This window comes from Tachysurus fulvidraco, chromosome 23 (genome assembly GCF_022655615.1).
Source record: "Tachysurus fulvidraco isolate hzauxx_2018 chromosome 23, HZAU_PFXX_2.0, whole genome shotgun sequence".
NCBI classification, from domain to species: domain Eukaryota; kingdom Metazoa; phylum Chordata; class Actinopteri; order Siluriformes; family Bagridae; genus Tachysurus; species Tachysurus fulvidraco.
Genome location: NC_062540.1, coordinates 9,435,356 through 9,461,798, shown reverse-complemented (window position 1 = coordinate 9,461,798; position 26,443 = coordinate 9,435,356). Strand labels below are relative to the sequence as shown.

Genomic DNA, 26,443 nt, shown 5'->3' with positions numbered 1-26,443 from the left:
TGCTGAAACGCTACTAAACGCTATTTAGCATGTGCTGAATTCTTTGTCTGAGACAGTGATGACAGATGAGACAAAATCAGTCCAACTGAATTTTACTCAAAACTCACAAAATAGTTGTGAGAATGATCTGCAAATGGTTTGAGCTAAAGTCTGTGGCCATACTGACATTTTACATAAACATGCCGGGATAAGCCGTTAGCTTGCTAGGATCTGATTTGGCTTTAGCTTTCTTTATACATGGCTGATAACATAGAGGTGGTTCATTTCAGCATAGCTTACTTAGTTAGATAACATAATTATTCCAAAATGCATTTTTCACCCTTAGAACATTTGGGCCGTATTCATATAGATTCTAAGAATGATCTCAGAGTGCTCCTAATCTAGCCTAAAAATGGCCAACTAGGAATCTTATCTTAAAAGTGATTCAGGACCGATCTCAGTGCAACTCTGAACAAAAAAATATAACAACTTTTGTCATAGAGAGGAGGCGGGGCTTAAACCCATTACTAAATATCATAGTGACAATTTATATCATTTCTGCAGATTTTGTAGCATTTCGAGATGTTATCTCTAATATTTCTAATATGATTGGTCACAAAATTAAAACCCTTCACAATCACAATGTGGCATCTTATTAACACACTACATTATACAGTACAATACATTTCTTTTCCTTTGTCACCTTTCGGCCATTTTCTCCTTTGCTAAAGAAACTCTTAAGTCCTCCTCACTACTCCTAGCACCTTTTGACCTTATGAGCTCTATTAAGGGTTAAGATGCTTTGTGAACACCTTTTATCTTTACTAGGATCTTCTCTTTAATTTTAAGAGGAAATGCTCACATAAACTAATTACTCAGAGTTTTCACACCTGACTTATTTTCTCTTACTTAAGGCTTTTCTTTATCATGTCTTGATCGCCGGCCAGGTGAATTAAATACTTTTAAGTAAGTCATAGTATTCTTTCCACCACTAGACCTCCTACAGCACATAATAATAAAAATAAAACATCACAGCTAGAGGCTTTAGACAAATTTGGCAAATGTAAAAGTTAAAGCCTCACCTAACTCAATGTCCTGGTCATCAGTGAGGATGAGGATGATGTTGGGGCGGATGTTACGGCGGTCGCGTTGGAATCGCGGCTTCATTCTCTGACCAGAGAGAAAGACGGAGGCATGCGCCACTGCCAGCACGGCCAGCAGCACCACCAACTGGCCGGTCACCATGGCCATGACCTCTGACCTCTAGCCACTGGTACAATGCCTTGTCTTCTGTTTAGACTGCCTGCTGCTTCACTTCAAAATACCTGTGAAGACAAGATGTTAAGAGATGACTGATGTTAGCAGTGCAAATAACATGACCTCTCTTTTGAATGCAGTTGAATTCAAACGTACAGAACTTTTCTAGGACATGTTAAATTTGGTGTACTGTGACTTTTTTTTTTTTAATGCTGATCAGGATGAAACATCAGGATTGTCATTTGTTTATGACCTTTAATGTTTTTGTTTTATTTATTATTTATGCATTTATTTTTTGGGAATCTATTAAAGGAGTACATATAGAATGTACATTATTTAACGTCAGTATCTGTGATTTTCCTTCATTTAAAATTGAAAATGCACAGACACTTTTCATTATTTAAAAACATCTAAATGTGCAATATACTGAATACTGAACTTCCAATTTAAAGTAAGCAGATTTGTGATATCGAACACTGCTTTGTGCACAAAGTTAGATTTTCCTCATGAAAACCTTATTGAAGTGTGTATTCAATAAACACACCGATGGATTTAATCTATAATGGATCATATGATTTTACACAAACATGTGGAGTCCATGTCGGCTTGAGTGCACAGTCATTTAAAGCACTACTTTTTTATCTCAAGTTGTTGTCAGTAATATACAGTAATGTGTAATAAAAATTCTTGTATGAAATTTGAAAGCAAAGCAAAATAGAAACATTTATACTATAGCTCTGAGACTTTTAGTCCCCACTGTACACGTTCTTTATAATTTATTTGAAACAATTGCTTCAATTCTGCAACATGATGCAATATATACAAAAGCTACAAGGAAAATATACAACAGAATATATACGGTGGATATAAAAGGTCTAATGCTCCCTGGTAAAATGGTAGGTTCTCGTGATGTAAAAAAAATAATAAAAAAAGAATACAAAAGTTCTTCTGATATAGAAAAATATAAAAATTGTTTAACAACCTTGACAACAAATAGAAAATCTTTTAACTGAATCTAATAACACTACCTGTCTTGAATGCATGTTAAATACTAATTCATTAGCACTAATTACCTACAAAAGCAAGTACAAGAATACGATGAAACACTGTACAGACAATAATCAGCAAGGAGGGAAAATATAGCACATCAATGAATCAAATTCTGAACAAAATCTCTCTAAAACTGATGAGAAAACTGGTCAGAGATGCTGCCAGGAGGCCTTCAGCAACATTATAAATGAATTGCAGCAATTTTTGGCAAATACTGCTTGTTCTCAACATGTAACTACAATCTCCCAAATTCTTCATATATCTGGGCTATGGTGTAGAGTGGATAGAGAGAAGACAAATAAAAAAAATTAGATCCTGAAGCAAGTCTGCAAAAGAATCTCCCAACAACACGTGTTAACACATCAGTCTCACTACTGTAGTATTAAAAGATAAACATAAAATAAATCTACACATTACATCACAAAACACCATCCCCATGGTGAAGCGTGGTGGTGGCAGCATTGTGTGTTGGGGCTGTTTTTCTTCAGCTGGATCTAGGGCTCTAATTAGGGTTTAGGAAATCATGACTAGCTCCATATATTCCAGTGAAACTGTAAGGATTCTGCTAACGCACTTAATATGATGAAGTTCATCCTTTAGCATGATAATGATTCAAATTTTTATTTGATGGATATAGAATTATTTTTATAAATAGTCGGAAAATTTACAGACTCTTACCCAAAAAAAACGTGTGATGTAAAGCAAACTCACTATTAGTTTAGAGGTGTGCACACTTATACAACTAGGTCATTGTAGTTTTTTTTTGTTGTTGCCAATTTATAGGATTTCACAATAAAATTAAAACGAGTTCTGACATGATTTATCTTGGTTTTTTAAATCACAAAATCCTGATTTTGGTTGTGTGGACATTTTAGTTTGACTGAAATTGCATTTCAATATGTAATATTTAAGATATAAATATTATTCATAGCTTGTTGACTGACAGGTCACCCATCTAGCAGTCATTTCGTGGTTAATAACGATATATGTACATGTTGTATATTTATATATAAAAACAAAGCGTTTATAGATTATTAGAAATTACTTGAATAATCACTTGACATTTGAGGAAATCTTAATAACCTTTTAATAAATAGATGATTTCAGTTGCAATTATCTTTCAATAGGAACGAAAAACTGTGTCTGTTTTTTTTCCACTATAGAAAGGATATTATTATTTAGAATCTCACACTCAGGTGTTTATGATAATTCACACTCTCCAATGTTTATAATGATTTATATTCACACTCTCCGGTGTCACCCAGATAAGGATGGGCTCCCTTTTGTGTCTGATTTCTCTCAAGGTTTATTCCTCATGAACTCCCAGGTCGTTTTTCCTTGGCCGCAGTCGCCTCAGACTCATTAGGGATAAATACAAATTTAAATGTAAGCCTAATATTAAATCTTGAATTTTTTTGTCCCATATATTCTGTAAGGCTGCTTTGAGACAACGTCCATTATTAAAATTGCTACCCAAATAAAAATGGAACGGAACTGAAAAATACTTCATCTAACATTTGAAACCTAATCTTCTTATGGAAAACTTTTGTCACATTTGATCAGAAAATTATATATTTACAATGAGAAATGTGTAATCACTTTGATAACCAGCATCATTCACACAAATCTCTCCTGAGGCAATTTAACCCTTGCAGTGACTGACAATGTTCGTGCTAACCTCCGTTAGGAAATAACTGCTGATCAATTCATGTAGAACTGATACATTTTCTATGTTTATATTAGGTCATTTTTACCATTTCAAAACCGTCATCTACTGTAAAGCTTATGCAGAATTTAAGCGCACTTGGCTGTTTTGATGACAGGACGAAGCAGGTGTCTTACATCCAGTTTGACAGCAAGGATCTGATTAGAAAATAAATTGATTTCGTTACGCAGCTTAAATGTCCAACAATTTGGTCAAAGTTTTCACTGCTTGAGGGAACACAGTTAGGCATCTTTAGGCAGACTGACTATTTTAAGAGGGCATTGGTTAAACTGGCTCATTACACAATGTGTGCAGACAGCCAAGGCAAAGACAGAAAGACATTTCTATGTTGTCTCTGAGTAAGAAGAGTGACGGTTTCTCAAACACAGGTGTCAATTTGGATTTTTACTTATTTTGACTGTTCAGACAGGTTTTCCCACATATTCAGCAAATTGAACAAATTCATCATCTAACACACCTGAGCGACTCTTTAGTGAAAAGAGAAGATTTTTGGTGTAGACGTTATAAAATAGATAGAGAGCTTTCTTTCTGAGAATCACATACATCACAAGACTTCAACAAATTTAAACCTGTACTGTCAAAGACATTTAAACACACACACACACGCACGCACGCACGCACGCACACACACACACACACACACACACACACACACACACACACACACACACACACACACACACACACACACACACACACACACACACACACAAACACACACAGAGAGAGAAATCAGAGAGATGTCATCCCGAATCACGTTCATCAGTTCAATCAATATGAGGCTCCATCATTCCGACTACGCATTACTGAGCAAGTGCAATCAGGAGTCAATGAGATAACGCAATCCTGGAATGCAATTAAAAAACCATCTCAGTCAAATGAGGTTTGACAAACATGACTGTAATTAAATCATTAACTTCCATTCCAGCATTTAAGAAACTCTTAGGAAAAGAGTAGGCAGTGTCAGGGCCAAGGGCAGATTTTTCTGCTCACATTAATTCCCTAAAGAGTCATTACACACGCCTTTTAAGCACCGGAGAGACTACATTATGTACAGTACTGCTCTGCTTCTCATTTTTCTCAAGCACAGTCGCACCGAAATATGATCATCTGGAGGGACACAAACACAAACCACGCAGTGTCCAGAAAAAATACACAGCGCTGTTTCACTCAGAGTTCTCATGTATTCAGCATTAATTATTCAGCCTGACAGGATCCCCCTCTATCCACAACCTTCAAGACAAACGAAAGAGCACTGGATCTTAAGTCATGCAAAACTAGTCCGAATTATCCTTATATGCCATTTTGCTTGTTGCCAAATGATCCATTTGGATTTTTAGTTCAGGTTCAATATGAATAATATTTTGAAACGTACCTATGAATTAACAAGTAGATAGATGACATTTTGATGTATTATTTTTGTGACTGTCTTATTTTTGTGCTCAGTCATGTGTGTGCCACCAGAAAGGATGTTAACTGCCATCAAGATGTTTCTTTTTTCATAGTTTCTCTCTGCTCTTCATCTCAGGTAGAAATAATGTTTGTGTAAATACATGGGAATTATATCAGGAATCTTAATTTCAATATACTCATATCTAACATTCTTTTTTTTTAACACACTTTTGACAATGAATTGAGAATTTTCAGGCTTATTTCTCATTTCATTAAAAGTTTAAACAAACCAACTGTTAGGGCTATAAATGCACTTTATCCTAAAAACAAACAAATAAAATTCTAGATAAAACCCCAGCAGAACCTTCACATTTACTACATAATGGTACTAGATTTTCCGGATGGAACTTTTTTCCTCCTTTAAATAATACAGCTGGCCGTTAACATCTATTAAGCAGTGTTTGTGTGTGTGTGTGTGTGTGTGTGTGTGTGTGTGTGTGTGTGTGTGTGTGTGTGTGTGTGTGTGTGTGTGTGGCATGTTAAGGGAGACAACAGGAACCCCACAGAGAGCATTTGCAGAAGAGAAAGCTTGAACAAAATGGCAAAATAGACTTAAAGCACAGTGAGGCTCCCAGGGGAGACCTACGTCGCCCGATAAACCCACAGAGACTCTCAAAGAGCCTTCCAGCTGCTCACTGTGTTAGAATACACACCACATCCTGCATGCATGTGTGTGTTTGTGTGTATGTGTTCTACCCAATATTTTCTGTCGGCAACAAACGATCAACTGCGAACAATGCATTTAAAGGATTACTGTTATGAAATAATTTCTGAACGCATGTAATTATTAAGTGTAAACGTATTTGTTTAAACAGAAACGGACTGTAGGCAGACGGGTTCTCACTGATGATTTGCTTAATACGTAAGATCAATTTAGAGAGTTTTGAATGCCATATAGAGTTCTAGACACAATGGCCAATCATTAGAAGAAGACAAATTATTTGAATCAATAAATTTAAATAAATGTGTAAGTTCTAATTAAATAAGTTTAAATAAAAAGTATAAAAAGTAAGGTTTAATACATATACATCTAATCTAATCTAATATAAAATCTTTTTAAAACTTTTTTTGTAGAATTTATGTAATTTATTAGTTCCAGACAAGATGGGAATTATGTCTGAACCAAATTGCCCATTGTAGCTGAAACTCTTTTATATCTTTTATTTGTCCTGTGAGAAATAATAACTCCGGCTTCAGGAGCAGCAGTTTCGGTGGTTGTAGCATGTACTTGTAATACTGCTGTGAGAACGGATCAGGTAGCTCAGACACATGACAGATGTAACAGGTAGTGTACGCCTGGTCATTACACACCGAATAGCAGCGTGTTCGATAACTGATTAGAGAAATTAGATTAGATTAGAGCAGTAAGGGGAAGATCCACCAGTCTCTGATTGTCATAGTCTCTGATTGATATTTAGATATTAAATATTGTTAAACACACACACACACACACACACACACACACACACGCACACACGCACGCATGCACGCACACCCTCTGTCTCTCTCTTCCTTCTCTCTTATCAGAATAAACAAAAGATAATTACAAGAACATATAAAATGTGAATCTCTATAAATCATAACAACTACAGTATAAAACATCTCTGTCTTTCACCCCTGTCTTTTCATTTCCCCTGACCCTGGGCTATGTTGTGCTCTCCACTAGAGCAGCACTCAGAGATTTCACGGCAGGATGCTTTCATTTGAAAACACACCAATTTGTTACATTTTAGGGAAAGTGCACTGCATCTGAAGTGCAACTCTAGTGACAAGCATCTGCTTGCAGCTTGAGGAACAGTTTTCCCCCCCAGAAAGTACTGAACTTTCAACTGTAACTTCATTAAAACGTAGCTTTACATCTGACACGCAGACTAAAATGACACACAATGAACAAAGCTATTCTGGGAAGAAAACGGTTTAATGTAAAAACTAAATACAGGCTTTAAATAAAGCCTAACTTCAGAGCCCACACTTCTTGTCATCTTTCTTTCAATTCTCGCTTGCCTCGTACTGCCGAACGACTCGACTCTTTTTCACTTCTCACTTGTCTCTCCCCTTCTCGTACTCTTTTGTGCTGTGGCTCTCGTCCACAAGCTATCGCTTTCATCCTTCATCCTACTCTCCTTTCCATGTTCTACTCTCCTCACGCTCTTACTCATTCTCTCCAGTGTGGAAGTACCTCATGCTTTTGATGTCCGGGTTTTTTATGCTGTTAACACAGGTTCTTGTCCCACATGGAGGCAGTTAGATCCAGATCCTGATCCAGTGTGTGCTCAGGCTACAGCTGCATCCCCACCTAATCCTTGATAACACGATACCGCAGCTGCACTCGTCTCCTCTCTCTCTCTCTCTCTCTCTCTCTCTCTCTCTCTCTCTGTGCTCTCTCTCTCTCTCTTCGCTCTCTTGGTCTGTCTCTGCAGGTTGCTGTGCTCTCACTATATCCCTCCCTCCTTCCCTCCCTCGCTCTCTCTGCACGAGTCTACTCACTGTCCTGTTTGCTCACTTGCATTTCCCTCCTCCTTTCAGACCCATCCTTTTCCTCTTCCCTTTCTCGTTCTTGTCTTTCCTCCAACAGCTGTGTTCTTTCTCTTGCTCGCTTTTTTCCCTGTGCTTTATAATTGCTTCCCAGCCATCTAATCTCACAAAACTGATACGTTCGATCCACGAGATCTGCTGTTTTTAATTTATCGCACCCCCTTAACACCACCTACACCCCCCCAGCCACCTCTCCCCTCCTTCCCTCCCAGATGTCTCTCATAAAGTGTTAACAGAGCATCCCATCTGTGCCCTTCCTCCATGAACAGCACTTGCGTATTCTCTTCCATCCAGACACATTAATGCAAAGGCAGTTACATCTACATGAACAAACAGCATTTGATCTGCTCTGGAAGCCTTGTTTATAGTTCTTTGCTCTAAATTACCATGTGAATACATGAAACATGCACATAATAGCTGTGCTCAGACTCAACGCTGCAGATCTGACATGTTCGATTGAGCTCGCATAAATCTCAGCTTCAGCAGATACCATAAAATACGTCTCATTCTTATGAAAGAAAGAGGGGGCGCATAATGAATGGGGTGCTATTCAAGGTCTAAAGAAAATCATATTTTTCCTGTGTTGTTCTGCCTAATTCCAGAAAAATGGGAAATAAAAAAGCCCTCCCTCAGAGATTACACTCACTTAGTGATACCAGTGTTATACCAACAAACAGAGTATTAACCAACTGAATAGGCAATTAAGCTGTGATTGCTTCTGTCACTCTTGCTTTCAATGAAGTTAACTCTTCACTGAAATGGAGCACTTATGTTAAATACAATTGAGTGTGAAGTTAAATAAAACCAAAATAAATACCAGGGAATGTTTAAAACAGAGTATTCCACACTGTGTTTAATGTGGGAATATCATAAGGAGTTAGGAGCTTATAGATATATCTTTAAAGGTCTTTCTCTTCCAAGCTCTAGATTGTGTTTGTGTTATTTTTTAACCAACCCAAAAAAGAACAAGCTACCTAATACTTCACCTAATAGACAACTAAAGAAAGAAATGCAGAAATATGTAAAAGCCAATTATATTTGGTTTTTAATGTATGCACAGAAAATTACTTATGGTAATTATGGCTTGGCTTCCAAAGTCAGAAAGGAGATTTTTTTTGCCATGTAGCTTATTTCTGTATGTCATTATACATCTGTCTTATGACAACTCTGTTCATGTGCATTCTGGTTCATGCATGTTCCAGGTAAAGTACTAATAGAACTAATTATGTAATAACTAGTTAAGCAATAATAATAATGCCTCAAATCATTATCTAAGCCTCTGAGCTGCCCAGTTTTGGCTGTCTGGAGATCTAACTGACTAGGTTTAAAAGTGGGTATCAATAAAAATCAGTTATTTAGCTAATGATGTGTTAATATTGGTTCAGGGCAACAAAATAGTTTGAAAATCACACGTCAGCTTGATTTCAGCTGTGTCATGTGGCCATGTGGTTAGATAAGCAGGAGAATTAAATGACTTTATTTTTGCTTGAGTGTCAGCGATTCTTGTTAATGATTCATCCTAGTAAAATGATTCGGTAACACTTTAATAATCGTGCACTACACTATTGCACTAATGAAGAGCTAAGATTAACTACGACATGAGTCTTCATGTGTAAATAACAACCACCTAAAGCACAGGTGTGTTAGCTAATGTATTACTTCACATATATTAAGTAGCTCAGTCAAACATGCTTTAAGTCTAAAGACTGGAAAACAATCTTATAGAACATTGGATTTAAATGTTAACAGATAATAACGTCTGCTAAATAAATAAATGTTACTGTATTCATTGAGATTAAATTATTGGTGTTTATTATTAGTGTGTAATTGAGGTCCATCCGTTTGTGTACACAGTTGCATGTCAGATGACATTAACACTTTAAATGTATAATTCATATTCATTCTTATAGAGTGAGTTTGATTGAGTTTACTTCTATGTGTGAATTTAGACATTAACTAAGAAACATGTACTAACCTGCACTTGTTATTCACACATACATTTTTAAGACTCACCTCCTAGTAAAAGTTAACTCTTCGTTAGATTATGATTAGTTCATGCCTTAATTCATCGTCAGATCATATTCAAGTAGGTGTTATTTCAGGTATTGTATGTGAAACTAATTAACCAGTAGTTATTTTTTCCCAGATTGTTAAACTTGTTCACAGGACAACTATGACTAATAGTCTGGACATGATGTGACATGTGGGCTGTTGATTTGTCCAGCCTTGATTAAGTTAGCAAGAATCAAAAGAGTCAACAAAAATGTCTGAAACCTCTTCCTTTTTGTCTGTTTTTCGCTTTTTGTCTATTGTAATTCTACACATGGCAAGACATTAGTCTGAAATATTAAATGGTTCAGTAGATTCCAGATGTAAAAGAACAATAGTATTCTTGTCCTGACATCAGTGAGATATCCAGTGCACCAGACTTATAACTCTGAACTGTCTGATAACACCGACAAGCAGTGACTGAGACATGACTCTCCTTCTGTTGGACACATAAGAACACACACACACACACACACACACACACACACACACACACACACACACACACACACACACACACACACACACACACACACACACACACACACGCACACACTCACACACGCACACACACACACACACACACACACACACACACACACACACACACACACACACACACCAACATAGAAACATAATGCCAGTTTCAGCTGACTGTCCAAACCGCATCGCACTGGTCACATGAATTCCTTAGAGTGAATTATAATATTACAATAGCAATACATGAAGCCAAAAATGCCGTTCCTTTGTTGAAGTCAAGCCACACAACGGAAAATATGAGGGACAAGGAAAACGGGAACTGAGTCCAATTGACTGGCCTATCTTTTTAATTAACTTTGTCCATCTGCTTTCCTTATCACACTGCATTAGGATCTGTCACTCAGATTGTGTGTGTGCGCGCGCGCGCGTGTGTGTGTGTGTGTGTGTGTGTGTGTGTGTGTGTGTGTGTGTGTGTGTGTGTGTGTAGGCAGAACTCATGAGTATGCTGATTAGCAGATAAGTCCTGCCAGTGAAGGAGGTGAGTAGGAGTGATAATAAAAAGTCTAGCAATGGTCTCAAGGTTTTCAGATTATTATTATGCTTTATAGAGACCCTGTAATCTGTGACTATGTAAAAAACCCTGAAAAACCTACTTTTATTTATCTTTCAATAGTTTCTGTTATTGGCAATATTGACACTATGGCATGAATTGTCCAACAAGATATTATGAGTGAATATGACTGTGTGAGCTGTGCTTCTAAGGGACAACCTCTCTGTTCATAGAGTTTACTTACTATCATGACACCAGAAAGCTATTTTTATGCTCTCCATTTGAAGACCTACAAACAGCACTGCATCAGTGCACACACACTATGTCAGAACATCGTAGCTATCTTCATTGGCATGAACATGTTACTGATCAGTCTGGAAAGAATTCTTAATTCAGTTCAGTTCAATTTATTATGTATGGCACTTTTTACAATTCACATTGTCTCAAAGCAGCTTTACATGATAGCAAGTTTACGTTTTAAAATGAAGTTACTATATATCTCTAACATTTATCCCTAATGAGCAATCCGGGGGTGACAAGAGAATCTCATCCTCATTTGGGTGACAGTAAATAATGTCAATGTAAATAATGTCCTTATTTCTTACTGGAAGTGATTATTGGAAAATGTGAAACTGTCTTAATCCAAAATAAATACACATCAAAATATGATTAGAAGCAAAAGAAGTTTTCTCACAGTGTCCATTTTCTCTGAACAAATTCACCTACACCAGGTGAAGGTGAAAGTGAAAGTGACGTGACATACGGCTAAGTACGGTGACCCATACTCAGAATTTATTCTCTGCGTTTAACCCATCCAAAGTGCACACACACAGCAGTGAACACACACACACTCACACCGTGAACACACACCCGGAGCAGTGGGCAGCCATTTATGCTGCGGCGCCCGGGGAGCAGTTGAGGGGATTCGGTGCCTTGCTCAAGGGCACCTCAGTCGTTTCCGGGCCCGAGACTCGAAAACAACCTTAGGGTTAGGAGTCAGACTCTCTAACCATTAGGCCACGACTGATTATATCAGAATGTCATTGTGAAAAGCACACATTTAACACATGAAACACTTCACATGATTCCAAATGTGCTAAAATGATTTACTACATATTGAATTTATTCAAACAGTATAATGAAGGAGGTGAGTGGTTCAAATACAGTGCATCTGAGTTGTTATTTCTCATATAGACACTCTGATGCATATTGAAGTGTTTTCTGGACAATTTTCTAGAGGAATTGCAAATTGGATTTGAATTTGGATATTTTATATTGCAAACTATGTATTATCATTTCCATTGTTATTTACACCAGTGTACAGTTTACAGTGTACAAAAGCCGTTTGAAAAAGTTCACACTCCAAATGCAGTTCCATTTTCCCTGTCTTGCTAGAAGGCAATGATGATGCCCAATAGCAATTACCCTGTTTGTTATTACTCATCCGCTGTGTTGTGTATGGAAGCTGACATACTTTAAATGGATTCGCAGTTCCCTTTTGCATTAGCATTTCCGATACTTTGCACAGAATCCTGTCCATCAAGCCAGGGGTGGGTGATACAATGGGGTGCATCAAATAAGTTGCATGAAAACAATTGTTCTGTGACACTGGGTTAGACTGAGTGCTTTGTGCTTTCTTGGTAACTTTACAATCTGCTTTTTTGCCAAAAAGCATTAATGCCCGATATGACGGTAGACACTCAGGGCTTCAGGAACTTGTAGTTTCTTATAAGCATTTCTGTATTTTCTAGCCTACTAGGGGCAATAACTTTATAGAAAAGGATTTTCTTCCACACAAATGTTTATAACTTTAAGTAAACGGTGATATGAAACCCATTTCAGGTCTCTGAGATGCTCCAAGTGCTTTGCCTAAGCATCCAAGATTTGAAGGTGTTATTTTCAACCACTAAAATGCTGCGTACGGTTATTCAACAGAAGTAAAAACATCTCGCACTGAAAGCCAGCAGTTTCCTGACAAATTTTCTATGAAAATTCCATACATAAAACAATTCATTTGTTTAGACTGATTAAAAACATCCGATAAGTTATTTTCTGTTCTGCTGACTGAAACACCAGTGTACTGGTAAGAAGAAGTAAGAGGTCAAAAGAGAAAGCGAGAGGCTAATGAAGGAATAACTCTTTATACATGTTATAAAGTAAATTATAACAGGAACTTTCATGGATGTACTGTACAATGAGGCATACTTTAATTTATAAAAAATGTTAGCTGTTAAATGGCTGTTTAGGGAAGGAATAAAACACTGTCATATTATTGCCAATGATCATTTAATGCATTACACCACCTCATCATTGTGTCATGATTATATAAAATCAGCACGTGGGTACGTTACCTATCGGCCCCTGCGTTTCACATGACCTTGTCACATGTCACATGGGTTAGTCCTAATTACATCCTGGTTTCTGTATGCTTCACTCTCAAGCTTTTGTCGTTATTGTCTGTAGGTGTTGTTGTGTGTTCCGCAGCCTTGCTTGTACTCTGCCTGCGTTCTTGTTTCATGGACTTGGACAAAATGATTATTTTTCTACCACAGCACTGCTTTGTGTTTTATTTGTTACGTTACATCAGACACCAAGCCACCATTCTCTTCTCTTCTTACATATAATAATAAATAATAAAGCAGCTTTACAGGAATCTGAGTTTGGATTCTAATGCGCAACAAAAGTCAACTGTCTAAAGGGAAAATAGAGGGGGAAAAAACTAGAACCTGAATTCCACTAGCTGACATTGTGTTGTGAGAGATGTTTTTTATTAACAACTAATCAACAGTACTGGCAGTGATAAAAATATACAGGATGTGAGATTGGGGCATACAGCAAGTAAGAGTCATGATATAAGCATATTGTTATATGAGAAGGGTTTAGATGGCTGCTGAAAAATAGCTTTTGACATTAAGCAGTTTATGCTGGAAACCATTCTAGGAACGGACAGTAGCTTGCTACACAAACCATTATTTGTTGTTAACTTTTAGAGCTTTTTTATTTACATGTGCATTTCACATTCAGGATGTGTTAGTCAGCGTGGGACATGAAGATGCTGCTGATAAAAAAGACAAACACAAGTGTTTAAAATGCAGGATGTTTTGCAATTCAGTTCATGATGAATTATACATGGGACTTTTACAGCAAATGGTGCGGTGTGCTCTCCAGGAAAACTGCAAAAGCTGCGAGTTTGAATCATGTAAAACCTGAATATCACCTGTAAAGGCATAATGATAACGACATGATCACAAGCATACCTAATATTCTCTTTCTCTCTCTCTCTCTCTCCCTCTCTCTCTCTCTCTCTCTCTCTCTCTCTCTCTCTCTCTCTCTCTCTCTCTCTCTCTCTCTCTCTCTCTCGCTCTTTCTCTGTGACTTTCAACTGCTTATTTAATTTTACCTCATTTTTAATTTATTATAAATCTATAATGAATTCATGTAATTATGCTGATGCTCACACTTATACTGTATGTTGCTCAAATGCTCCTGGTTACACAACACCATTTGGCTATAAACAGTTAGAAAATGATTCATAATCACACTCTCCAGTGTCACCCGAATGAGGATGGGTTCCCGTTAGTGTCTGGTTCCTGTGAAGGTTTCTTCCTCATATTAGCTCAGGGAGTTTTTCCTTGCCATCGTTACTGCTGACTTGCTCATTAGAGATAAACATGGATTTCATTTTAAAGCTGATTTGAGACCATTGTGCTTAAACACTAATCAAATAAACCCGAACTGAACTGAATCCTGGGTTTTGAGCTTAAAAAACACTAGTTGATTCAAAGGGTTTGAGGAGTCCATATTTCATCTTGCACTGTAAAAATGTTGGACTAGTGGCTCAGGGCAATGCAGTAGATTAGCTGCAAACCATTTCCCAGAGGAAGAAAGGACAGTGATGGTTCTGGGATGCAGTGTGATCGGTTTTTAGATAACAAGAGGTTGTCTCAGGCATGAGACCAGGAAAGGAACACAGAGTTCAGTTCAGGAGCTACTTCATTTTGTCTGATGGAGAGAGAGGTGGAGGGGGTTGGATGAAGTTGTGGCATGAGAGAGAGAGAGGAGGGAGAGTGGCAGTGCGTAACGAATCATTCTGCAGACTTCTCTCTGTCCTGCAGGTCATTAACAGGAGATGGATAACTGCAGGAGCTGAAGATGGCAGCAGGCAGACATGAGAATGTAAAAGAGAGGGAGAGAGAGAGAGAGAGAGAGAGAGAGAGAGAGAGAGAGAGAGAGAGAGAGAGAGAGAGAGAGAGAGAGAGAGAGAGAGAGAGAGAGAGAGGCGGGGAAGGAATTAAGGCAACTATGATTGAATGGAGGAGTGATGAATGAGTTCTCGGTTCAGGAACCAGGCCCTGGAACTCCAAACTGAGATGTAGGCTTATAATGAAACTATAGACAGCCCTGCGGCTGGTGCACGCGCGCACACACACACACACACACACACACACACACACACACACACACACACACACACACATACTGTGATTGATAAAGTATAGATTTCTTTCCCTTCTCTTGGATATGATGTTCCTCCCTTAACTGGCAGAATTAATTTCCTCAAAATATATACTGTATATTTGTGCTGAAATAGCAGTAGCCTGCAAAATAATATAAAGAAGACCTTCAAGAAACTTTTGAGACAAAAGTGTGGAACACAGTTTCTTAGTGGTTTGGAGTTGGGGCCCATGTATACTTTTATCTCATTTTATACAACTGAGCAACTAAGGACCATGCTCATGGCCCAGTGGTGGTTTCTTCCCCCAGTTTTTCACCCAGTCCAACATGAGTTTAGACTGAATGTATGTACAATTGTGTTCTACTTTGGGCTGCCACCCCATCCTAGATGTCTCCTGCCTTGTGCCCTGAGTCCCATGAGATAAAATCCCAATGGATAGATGGATGAGTATCTTTTATTTGTTCGTACTACTTGCCTTTTAGTTGTGCAGGTTAAGACTTGGAGAAAGTTTATAACTTTACTAAGACTTAATTCGTTGGATATCGACCAGAACCCAACAAGGACACCATCACTTGTTCTAATGCATGCAAATTTCTCATGAGATCAGGTTTCTGTATCTGGACTGATTGCTTTGTGACCATTATGTGTAGCTCTCCTGTGGAGTATCACTTAATCGAAGCATGTATGCAGTCTCTGCTCCCTCTGCTCCTACTTACTTTTTGGTCAATTTAGAGGAAAGTTCTAGGTACTCAGTATATTCTGCCTCACTTGTAAGTCATGTGAAAAAACAAAACAATAAGTGTTTGCCAGATGAATAAGTGCAAATGTAAGTGTAAATGTACATGGTGTCTTGTCAAAGCTGCATGCCTGTGGTTTAACACTTAAACGTGTGATGTGAGTAACTCATATCCTGGCTATAACACAGAATCTTATGCAAATATGTAAATAAATGTTAAAAGTGTTAAAAGTAAGCTGAAATATTTAGTCATATTAAAAATGCATAAGTGGAATTATACCAGACTGAAAGACCACCATTTTGATCTGTTAATGTTCTGGCTGGTTAAAGCAGCCATTTGAGAAATAGTATGAAATTTACAAATGGTTAAGATTAGACATCAGAGCTTCTCTCAAACCCATTTCATGACTAATCTAAGACTGAGCACTACAACAGAGAGAGAAAGAGAGAGAGAGAGAGAGAGAGAGAGAGAGAGAGAGAGAGCGCGCTCTGCAAGACCATTGACAGGATGTGCATGTCAATGCTGTGTATTAAGCAGGTGCATTAATAGAAAGTCCTTGATGATACCAGCGATTAATCCTACTTCATTAGTGCCAGAGTCCTTGATCCTCTAATTATACATGCTAATTATACACCCCATCTCTCTCTCTCTCTCTCTCTCTCTCTCTCTCTCTCTCACACACACACACACACACACACACACACACACACACACACACACATGCATAACCTGAATATAGTCTGAAAATCTGTATGTCATCTGACAATGCAGTCTTTTAATCTCACAAATGAAATTAAGATGCTTAATAGAAATCAGTAATCGTGCTATTAATAAACATTTTCTGACTGGGTTGTAACTACAGGCTCAGATTAGTCACTAAAAATTCATTTCATATTCATTGCAGTTATAGTATCATTAAATAAATATGCAAACTGGCTGCTGGAAAAGTCACTGAAACGCATCACTTTAAAATGAGTAACAGAAGAGTTGTACACTCTATGTGCTCAGCATTTCTGAAGCTATTTCTGTCCAGGAGACTACAAGCCCCTGGCAATCTTTTGCAACAGCATCCTCTTTTATTTTCAGGGAAATACATGATTATTCTCATGATAGTTCTGTGTTCTTGACCCTAGCCTTGTTCTAGGAGTACTCTTTTGGTTTGCTCTTTGTCTAGATTCTGTTTTTGATCATTACCTGACTTTACCTACTCTCCAGTTTCTACTCTTCTCTGTCTGGTCATTATATTTATTGCACAAAAGTTCAAGGAAAGTGTTTCGGTTCACTACACAATGAGACATGGTGTAAAAAAACAACAGAGAGGAGTTTGGCACACAAAACAGCCACATCATAAGCATAGTCACAGTTGACTTATTCAATATATTTCTCAGGCCAAGAGAAAGGGCTACATATACCTAGTATACCTACATAATCTAGATTCACACATGCATACATTTTAGTGTTTGTTGCTGAACTGTGAAGTTGCGTGCTATGAAGTTCCTACTAGTGGTCTCTATAGTAATAGTGTTTATCACTGGGTGGTGCAACTAGCACTCCACTTCGCAACAAATCAGTTTTCTTGCCAATAAAAAACATTCTGGGTGGAATTTTGGAGTTTGTGTATACAGTTCAGCATTGGATATATGCAGCATAACATATCATGTGTCATGTCCATCCGACTGTCTTTACTCCCAGTGGTAATTTCACCAAGTCACGTATATTTGCATAACATTAAACTTTTCCCATCGCTGGACACGTCTACATCTAGTATTCAACGGTTTTGTCATTCGTGTCGCTGGAAATCAACAGCTCAGACTGAAAACAAATGATCTCCACTCTCTTTGTTGCTGCAAGTTGATATATGTGTGAAAGTAGCATTTCGCCAGTGGCAACACTGAGGGGTTCTGAAAACCATATATGTCAAGAGGAACATATATGTCAGAACAGAAAAGGTGGCCTGCAGTTACACCAGTGAGTGCCCACTTACACTGTTGCACTAACACAATCTATGACACACTCCATGCCTGAGTAATTTCCTGCTATTCAGGAGATTTTTATTAAAGTAGGTGACTTGTTCTGAATTGTTACTCCAAGCAATTTAGGATTTGGGAGAATCAGAAAGGTTCCTCACATAAATATTCAAAAGTGTTTTCCATTTCACATTCACTTTTTCTTTGTGTGATCGGTGAGGTGATCTCTCTGTCCAAACCTAAGCAGGATAATGAAAGACTTAATACCGATGAGTCTTATTTCTTCTCTAACACATCAAATCTCACTGAACACCTTGACCACATTCTTGTTTCGTCTCCATTCTCCATCGTCCCTTGCTCCAGAGCTCAGCTTCTGGAGAAGAAGGAAAGCATCTAAGAAATTAACACAAGCTTTATTTATTTAGGTCCCTTCTGAATGTAGATGGGGCCTGCTGACTTAATGGATTCACAGTGCATGTGTATTTCACAATACAGTGTAAAAGGGAAAGAGTGAAATGTAGGAGATGAAAGAGAAAGCTGTGCAGACAGATAATGGAGGGTGAGAAAGAATGGAGCGAGTGTGTGTGTGTGTGTGTGTGTGTGTGTGTGTGTGTGTGTGTGTGTGTGTGTGTGTGTGTGTGTGTGTGTGTGTGTGTGTGTGTGTGAATGTAAGAGAGAAAGAAAAGACTAAATGCTTTAAAATAAGTCCCAGATGATGGAATGGAACAGAATGTATCTTGGCTGAATGTCCTGACTGGCACTGAATCATTGTGATCATCACCTTATGGTCAAATTATTAGGAACACCATAGTAATACTGGGTAGGAACCCTCTCAGAATAGCCTCAATTCATGACAGCATAGATTCCACAAAGTTGTGGAAACATTTTTTTGAGATTCTGGTACATGCCACTTAATACATCATAGCTGCATGTTTCTCAACTCATCCCAAAGCTGTTGTATTAGATCTGGGGAGACCACTGAAGAACACTGAACTTATTGTCATATTCATGGAACCAGCTTGAGATGACTTTGTGACATGGTGCATTATCATGCTTCAGCAACAAATCTCTGAAAATCTGCAGTGTTAAACATGCTCAGTTGGTACTAAGAGGCATGGTGAGTGTCAGGAAAACATTCCCTATGCATTTACACCACCATCTCAAGATTGAACTGTTCCCACAAGGCAGGCTTGATCCATGGATTCTTTCTTTTAACAGCACACCCTGATGTCTTCTGCCTTCTGGGATGCTTTTCAGCTCATTGTGGTTGTAAAGAGTTGTTAGTCCAATACATTTTTATCTATTCTGATGTCTATGTCAACTGCATTTTATAGATATGAATACAGTAGTTAGAGATGAGTATTGCCTCTGCTGAGCATACATGTAAGCCAAATGACTTAACCAGAGGGTCTCTGGGTGGACTTGTCCACTCTTGCCTCTCTCTATCTCTCCCTATTTTTCCATCCACTTTTCATATGCAGTAAGAATATGTATAACCTCCTTATCTCCTTTCAATCCAGCCACAAAAAGTCTTTCAAATTCAAATAGTAGCATGACAAGCTATTTTGCCTAACAATTGGCAGTATTTTCCCTCATCCATTTAATAGATGAATCATTAAAAGAGAGAAGGGGGACAGGCAGTGGGAGAGAAGGAGACAGAGGGGGAAAGTGTAATGTGCCACTGTGTATTGTACAGTGCTCTTGTTCAGATTTTGACAGCATGACCCAAACTTCCCAGGCCAGCCTCTGTGGAGCAGAAAGTGTGTCCGGTCTTGTTAGGAAGCATGACATTTGTGTGTGTGTGTGTGTGTGTGTGTGTGTGTGTGTGTGTGTGTGTGTGTGTGTGTGTGTGTGTGTGTGTGTGTGTATGCACTTGGTCTTGAGTTCCCCTTACTGTACACAGCGTAAGCAAAAAACCCTTACAATTCCGTCCTCAGACATTTTTCAAACACAGTATATGTGTAAAAGATTCTGCAAAGACTGCATGTACAAATTTCATGTAAAAAAGCTCAATGTAAAAGCACCTATACAAAACAATATGTTCAATAAGAGTGACATGGTCTTAAAATAGAGAATTAAAAAAAAAAAGCTTGTTGATATTGAAACGCTGTCTCAATGTTGCCATGGCTACTACATGGCTTCACTTACATGTCCATCTTGAGCTCATTGTTTAAACTATATTCAGTGTGTACTAATTCATGGGTTTATTTTCCTCTTTAAATCTCTCTCATATGTACACACACACACACACACACACACACACACACACACACACACACACACACACACACACACACACACACACACACACACACACACACACACACACACACACACACACACAATTCTCTAGCTGTGAGGCACACTCAATATTACACACCCACATATATACAGAATAATGGTGGTCAGAGGTAACTGCACTTCCAGCATAAGCAGTGCCATTGCCATGACAACTCTGAATATGTCTATTAGTTTTCATTAGTACTATGATAACACTCCTACTCTTTACGCCTTTACTCACTCTCATTCCCCCTTTCATTCTCTCTCTCTCTCTCTCTCTCTCTCTCTCTCTCTCTCTCTCTCTCTCTCTCTCTCTCTCTCTCTCACACGCTTGTGTGATGGCAGTAAACAAGCCATCACACAAGCACAGACAGAAACCCAGTAAACGATGTTTCAAATTGTTGTTTTGCACATATTCTAAATCAAGTGTTCAAATCGCAGAAAGAAAATGAAGGTACTTTTAATCCTAGCTCTGTAAAAATTAAATGTACATGTAACAACGAAATGCTCTGGACCAATTTTACACAGAAAATAAGACTAAGCTTGAATTTTTCATTTGCAGATGGCATTGCTGGTCAAGTATTGCTTGCTTTAAAAGTGTGCTGTATTCAGATAACAAGTCAATCCAGTTTCCTCCTGCTGCAGAGTGAGAAGTAACGATGCATGTTGTATACATGTTGGAAGTTGGATACGTTGCTTCAAAGTGCAGTAGAGTAAATGTATAACATCTGCAAAAATGTATATACTTTAATAAAGTTTTAAAAAAAAATGAAATAATTAAGTGCAATAACAAATAACACTTTATTACTCTCCAACATTGTACTTTTTTAACCAAGCGCAAAACAGCTCACATACTTCCTGTCCTCTTATTTGACCAACACTGTCAAACTTCCTTTCCTGTTCTGAGAAATGAAAGGAAAATCCCCATTTCTCTGGTTTTCATCCACTCTCTGTAGCAGATATCCCAACCCCACCCCCACACACTCTTCAGACAATTTAGAGATGCCCATCATTCTACACATGTCTTTAGATTAGGATAAGAAACTGGAGAAAACCCCTGATGCACAGGGACAATATGCAAACTGTACACAGACAGGGACAAGACAAAAGTTAAACCCCAAGCCCAGGGGTCCAGAGGTGTGAAGCAGACATGCTAACCACTACTCCACCGTGTCCCTTTTCCATGGATTAATTTTACATTCTTTTGCTTCTTTTAATTTGTATGGTCAATATTATTAAATATCGATAACTGTTCTCTTATTTCCATTCCTCTATTCTTCCCATCCTCAGCCTTTACCTGCATATTAATCCATCTATTCATATTTCTATCCATCCTCTACACTGCTTATCCTAATGCTTACACACTCACATAGCCATTCACACACTAGCATTTCATCCAACAACGATGAAAAGGGTCATGGTAGAATTATTAGGAGGATTATTTAAATGTAAGAAAATACTAAACGGGAGAACCCTGCATCTCTCTCCCGCTCTCTCTCTCTCTCTCTCTCTCTCTCTCTCTCTCTCTCTCTCTCTCTTACAATTTATTCTTTTTATTCCTTCCAATATACACAGAAATGTTATTTCTATGATATTATGTATGACTGTTCTCCCCCACTGCGGCTGGGATTGAATGCCTTTAGCAGTTATTGGGCTGTGTTGATGAGGTGCCTCGTTGTGGTCTCATCACACATCCTGGCAGGGGTCTAAGAGAAGATAAAAATTCAACAATGTATTTTGGAGCTCACACACTGTCACATCCACATACACTCACCATCACTGTCAACGTTACAACTATCTACAGTCACATCTTGGTTTTGCCATTGTCGCATTGTTTTTGCCATCATTGTCTTTATATAAACTTCAGTTATCCTATTCATCCCTTGTTCTCATACCTTTTGTACCATAGAGACAATCAACATGAAAGTAGAGTTAATATAGACATACGATTTTCTATACAGAATCAAATGGAATTAAAGTGGTCTATAAATATTTTATAAATGTAACACATTTACAACATTGTGTACACATCCTGTCCACTACATCGGTAAATCCTTCTCCTGCATTCTCCTAAAAGACTAGAGAAAAACTTTCACACATTATCTGTGTCATTACTCAACACATAAAAGCAATGACAAACTCGATTTCCACAAATAGCTACTACAAAGTATTGTCTTCCATACTGAAATGGCTCCTCCAGCAGGCCTGTGCTGTGCGAAGGAGCATTAGATGTGCTGTTTATTTATTGCGCAATCCACTGTATTGACTGAGTTGGAGTAATTTGCGATGAAATAGTGAAACAGACCTAGTTAGAGGCTAGTCGAGACACAGTAAGTAAGGGTGCACAAATGACCTGTAATTGGCCTGTAAGCACAGTGGCAGTAATTCACTGTGAATTCAAAAGTAATGAGCAATGTTGCGAATGGTTCACAGAAACACAGGGCCCATTTGGTTGTCAGAGCCGGTTTAGCCGACACAAAGTAATAGCAACAAGACAAAAACACTTCTGTCTCTTGTGAAAACAGCTCTCAAATCCAGTGGAAATAAAATATGAAATCCAAATTATATGGAATCCAATTATATGGAAAAAATCTCACCATCATAACTTTGAAACATGTCATCTGTTTTTTGTATATACTCTAGAGTGCAAAGGCTTTCGAGTTCACTAGAAATGTCCTTCAACAAATGTAGCTAAGGAATAAATATTTAAATATAACAAATATGTATCGACACTCTGTTTGTTTGCCTGCTCGTTTTGTTTTGTAATCACTAAAAAGTCTATTCCATTTAGCTGGTTATTCACATTTTGTACACATTATGTAAATCCAGAAGCATTTCAGATGCTTGTGACATTGCATCCTGTACACATGGCATTTATTAAATCGTTTACCTTTATTCCAGTCCCAGCCTGAGCTTAGGTTACTGAGTGAAGTTTTGTATGTTGTTTACTGTGCTTATGGGGGTTTCCTCTAGGCTCTCCAGATGAACACTATGCTAAATTGTGCCTGTGTGTGCACTCGCATGGTGAACGTAATGGACTGGCGCTCCATCCAGGGTGTATTTCTGCATTGTGCTTGGTGTTCCCACAAGCTTTAACCCTGAATAAGATGAAGCTGTTAAAGATGAAGATGGTAAAAATGAATGAACATACTGGCAACTCATACATAAGTCTTCCACGTGGTGCAATTTTCCAGCAAGGCAAAGCATAACCTAGTCCTGTGGTAGTGATAGAGTGCATTGTTTCTGATGGAGCAGCACGAAAAGAGTGTAACAGCGCACATCAGTCACTGCAGTGGAAGCTTAGTAGTTAAACTCTATAGGCTATTACTCAGAAGGTCATAAGTTCAAATCCCAGAGCTGCCCCTGTGTGCACCTTGAGCAAGGACCTTAACCTTCAACTGCTCAGTTGCATAAAATTATATATTTATATGTAAATCACTCTGGATAATGGTGTCTGCCAAGCACCATAAATGTGCTGCAAATTTGAGGATTCACTTTAGTCTTTACTTGCCTTTAAATGAATCTGTAAACATCCGGTCCTAAGACATCTGAGTGAATATTTTATCTGTAACAAATAACAAGCTGTTGTGGCTATTAAATAAAGAATCGAGAAACACATTCAGAATATTAACAGGCCAAAACTAATTAAATTCCACATGCACCACATTTACTGGCATCAGAGAGACATGTATTTATGTCCTAGAGTGCTGAAAATGCACAAAAGTAAACTGGATGTCAGAGAACACATTTGTTTGCGAGCCACACTGGTATTTCTAACACAAAAAAAGGAAAATATAATCATATATGATGCAGACAATGTCACTGTGCTGTGCTGAGTAGACTCAGTTTGTTTAGACAAGAAAAAGAACTAGACATCACTGCTTAATAACACTTCTTCATAATCTATTCATTCTTATTCCACCCCTTTTTTCAATTACGCCCCTCTTTGGCAGGTTATCACCAGTGCTGGTGGTCAGAACATTACCAACCCCAGACATGCCACACCATCTGTCACATCCAGACTTGCCAATGCAGGGATCATCTGCCTTAATTTTGAATTTTCGTTTTTAAGGAGTATTATAGTTGCTGTTGTCACATGATTATATATATTTTTTAGTTAGTATAAACTTCTCTGTATTGTGTGCCCTTACCATTAATATTATCTTCAGACAAACAATACGCAAAACCTCTTTTTGTCACTGTGTTTTCGGAAATGACACCATCTAGAAATATCACAATAAAAAAATATGTTTATAATTTGTATAAATTGTACATTTGTGATTATGATATTTGCTACGAATGTTGTGTTGTTCTGGACTGTCTGACATGAGAAGTGTGTGTATGTGTGTGTACTATATTTTGCATGATATGATGTGACAGTGTTTAGTCTATGCCTCATGTCATTAATACAAGGGAAGGACATTTCACAGAGCCTTATGGGACACATAAATATGTGCCTAAATATGACACATTCACACACTGATATACTCGTATGGCCACAACTATTCATAAAACTGCCAGAAGGGAGGAGAAAGGATTGTAGATAAAAACTTTGGATAAATATGAGGTCATGGAAAAGGCAACAAGGCTATATATATATACAGTATATATTGAAATAAAAATATAGAAATTGAAAGGGGTAAAAATATAATAGATACGGGTATGTAGATAAATATGATTATGATGAAACGATCCTAAATATCTTTCTAATACATTCTGATATGCAATTCCTGTATACAATTCATAAATACTGCAGCAAGACTAGTTTTGTAAGTGCATGTGTTTGTGTGTCTTCTCCTCACAACCTAGCAAAAACTAATGGACCTTGTACCGAGAGCAAGTGTACCACTGACAAAAACACACATGCGTTCACGCATGCATGCACACAAAATTGCAGACAACAGTAAAACACTCAAAGTGGCCAAAAAAAATCTCCATCGTCACAGTTCTTCTGTTCGTTCATTCTTATAATGTTGTACCGCATAGTTTGACTCAACAAATCCTTCAGAATGCCACAGGCCGTGAAGAGAACCACTTCAACATTTAAAGCACTCGTCTCTGCGGCTAAGACACACACACATAGCCACGTACTCACACACAAGTACACTCTGACAGCTTCTCAATAGATTATGCTTTTTCCTGCTTCTCGTAGTGATAGAACATGACAGATGCCCTTTTCTGTGGCCTGCCCAAGAAACATGCTCCCACATGGGAGAAACAGATGCCTACACACACACACACGCGCACACATGCACACACACACACACACACACACACACACACACACACACACACACACACACACACACACACACACACACACACACACACACACACTCACACACACACACACACTCACACTCACCTGTGAAAATCAAAGTGCACAACCCTGAGATTCGCTCCACTTCCATCATCTCTCTCACACCTTGCTGTCTCTCTCTGTCTTTACTTACAGGCATCTGATAGCTGTTGCAGTTCTACTTGCTGTGGAAAGGTTCAGATATCTGTCTCCATCTTCACAGGTGTCTCACAAGTTTGGCACTCTGCTTCTAGGCATTTAAATCTACATTGTTCCCCCTAGAGGCATCTTTCATAGCTTTCATACCTTTATAGTCTATGAGCATGAATGAAGCAGCAGTAGTCCAAAACAAGGAGACATTTACAAAGATAATGAAAGGTAATGAAACATGTGAAAAGCCACTTTTAAAGTTTTTTGGTGTGCATTTATGGTATCAAATGCTGAAAAAATGCAGAAAAAAGGGAATGTTTATTCAGAGAAAACCGTCTTTCAGTTTTTCTTCCAAAGGTTCTTTCTTCATCTTTTCAACCACATAGATGATGCTCATGGTTGTTGTAAATCTCAATGACTTTTAGATGTTCTATAAGCAGGTTGTTTGAATTAGAATAGTTTTAAAGGCAGGGTCT

General features: G+C 38.1%; 1 protein-coding gene across 5 annotated transcripts in view; it reads right to left on the bottom strand.

Annotated features, from left to right (window-relative positions):
* sulf2b (sulfatase 2b) overlaps positions 1 to 26,443 on the bottom strand; it is a 133,073-nt gene that overhangs the window by 39,821 nt on the left and 66,809 nt on the right. For 3 of the 5 annotated variants that reach the window (XM_027144767.2, XM_027144772.2, XM_027144773.2), the window contains exons 1-2: positions 7,644 to 7,877; positions 1,062 to 1,304 (exon numbers count right to left, since the gene is read on the bottom strand). In XM_027144767.2, coding sequence (XP_027000568.2) covers positions 1,062 to 1,230 — 169 coding nt within the window. In that variant the 5' untranslated portion in view covers positions 1,231 to 1,304; positions 7,644 to 7,877. Of the gene's footprint in view, positions 1 to 1,061; positions 1,305 to 7,643; positions 7,878 to 26,443 lie in introns of those variants that run through there. The other 2 variants (XM_027144768.2, XM_027144769.2) reach the window with 1 other exon arrangement.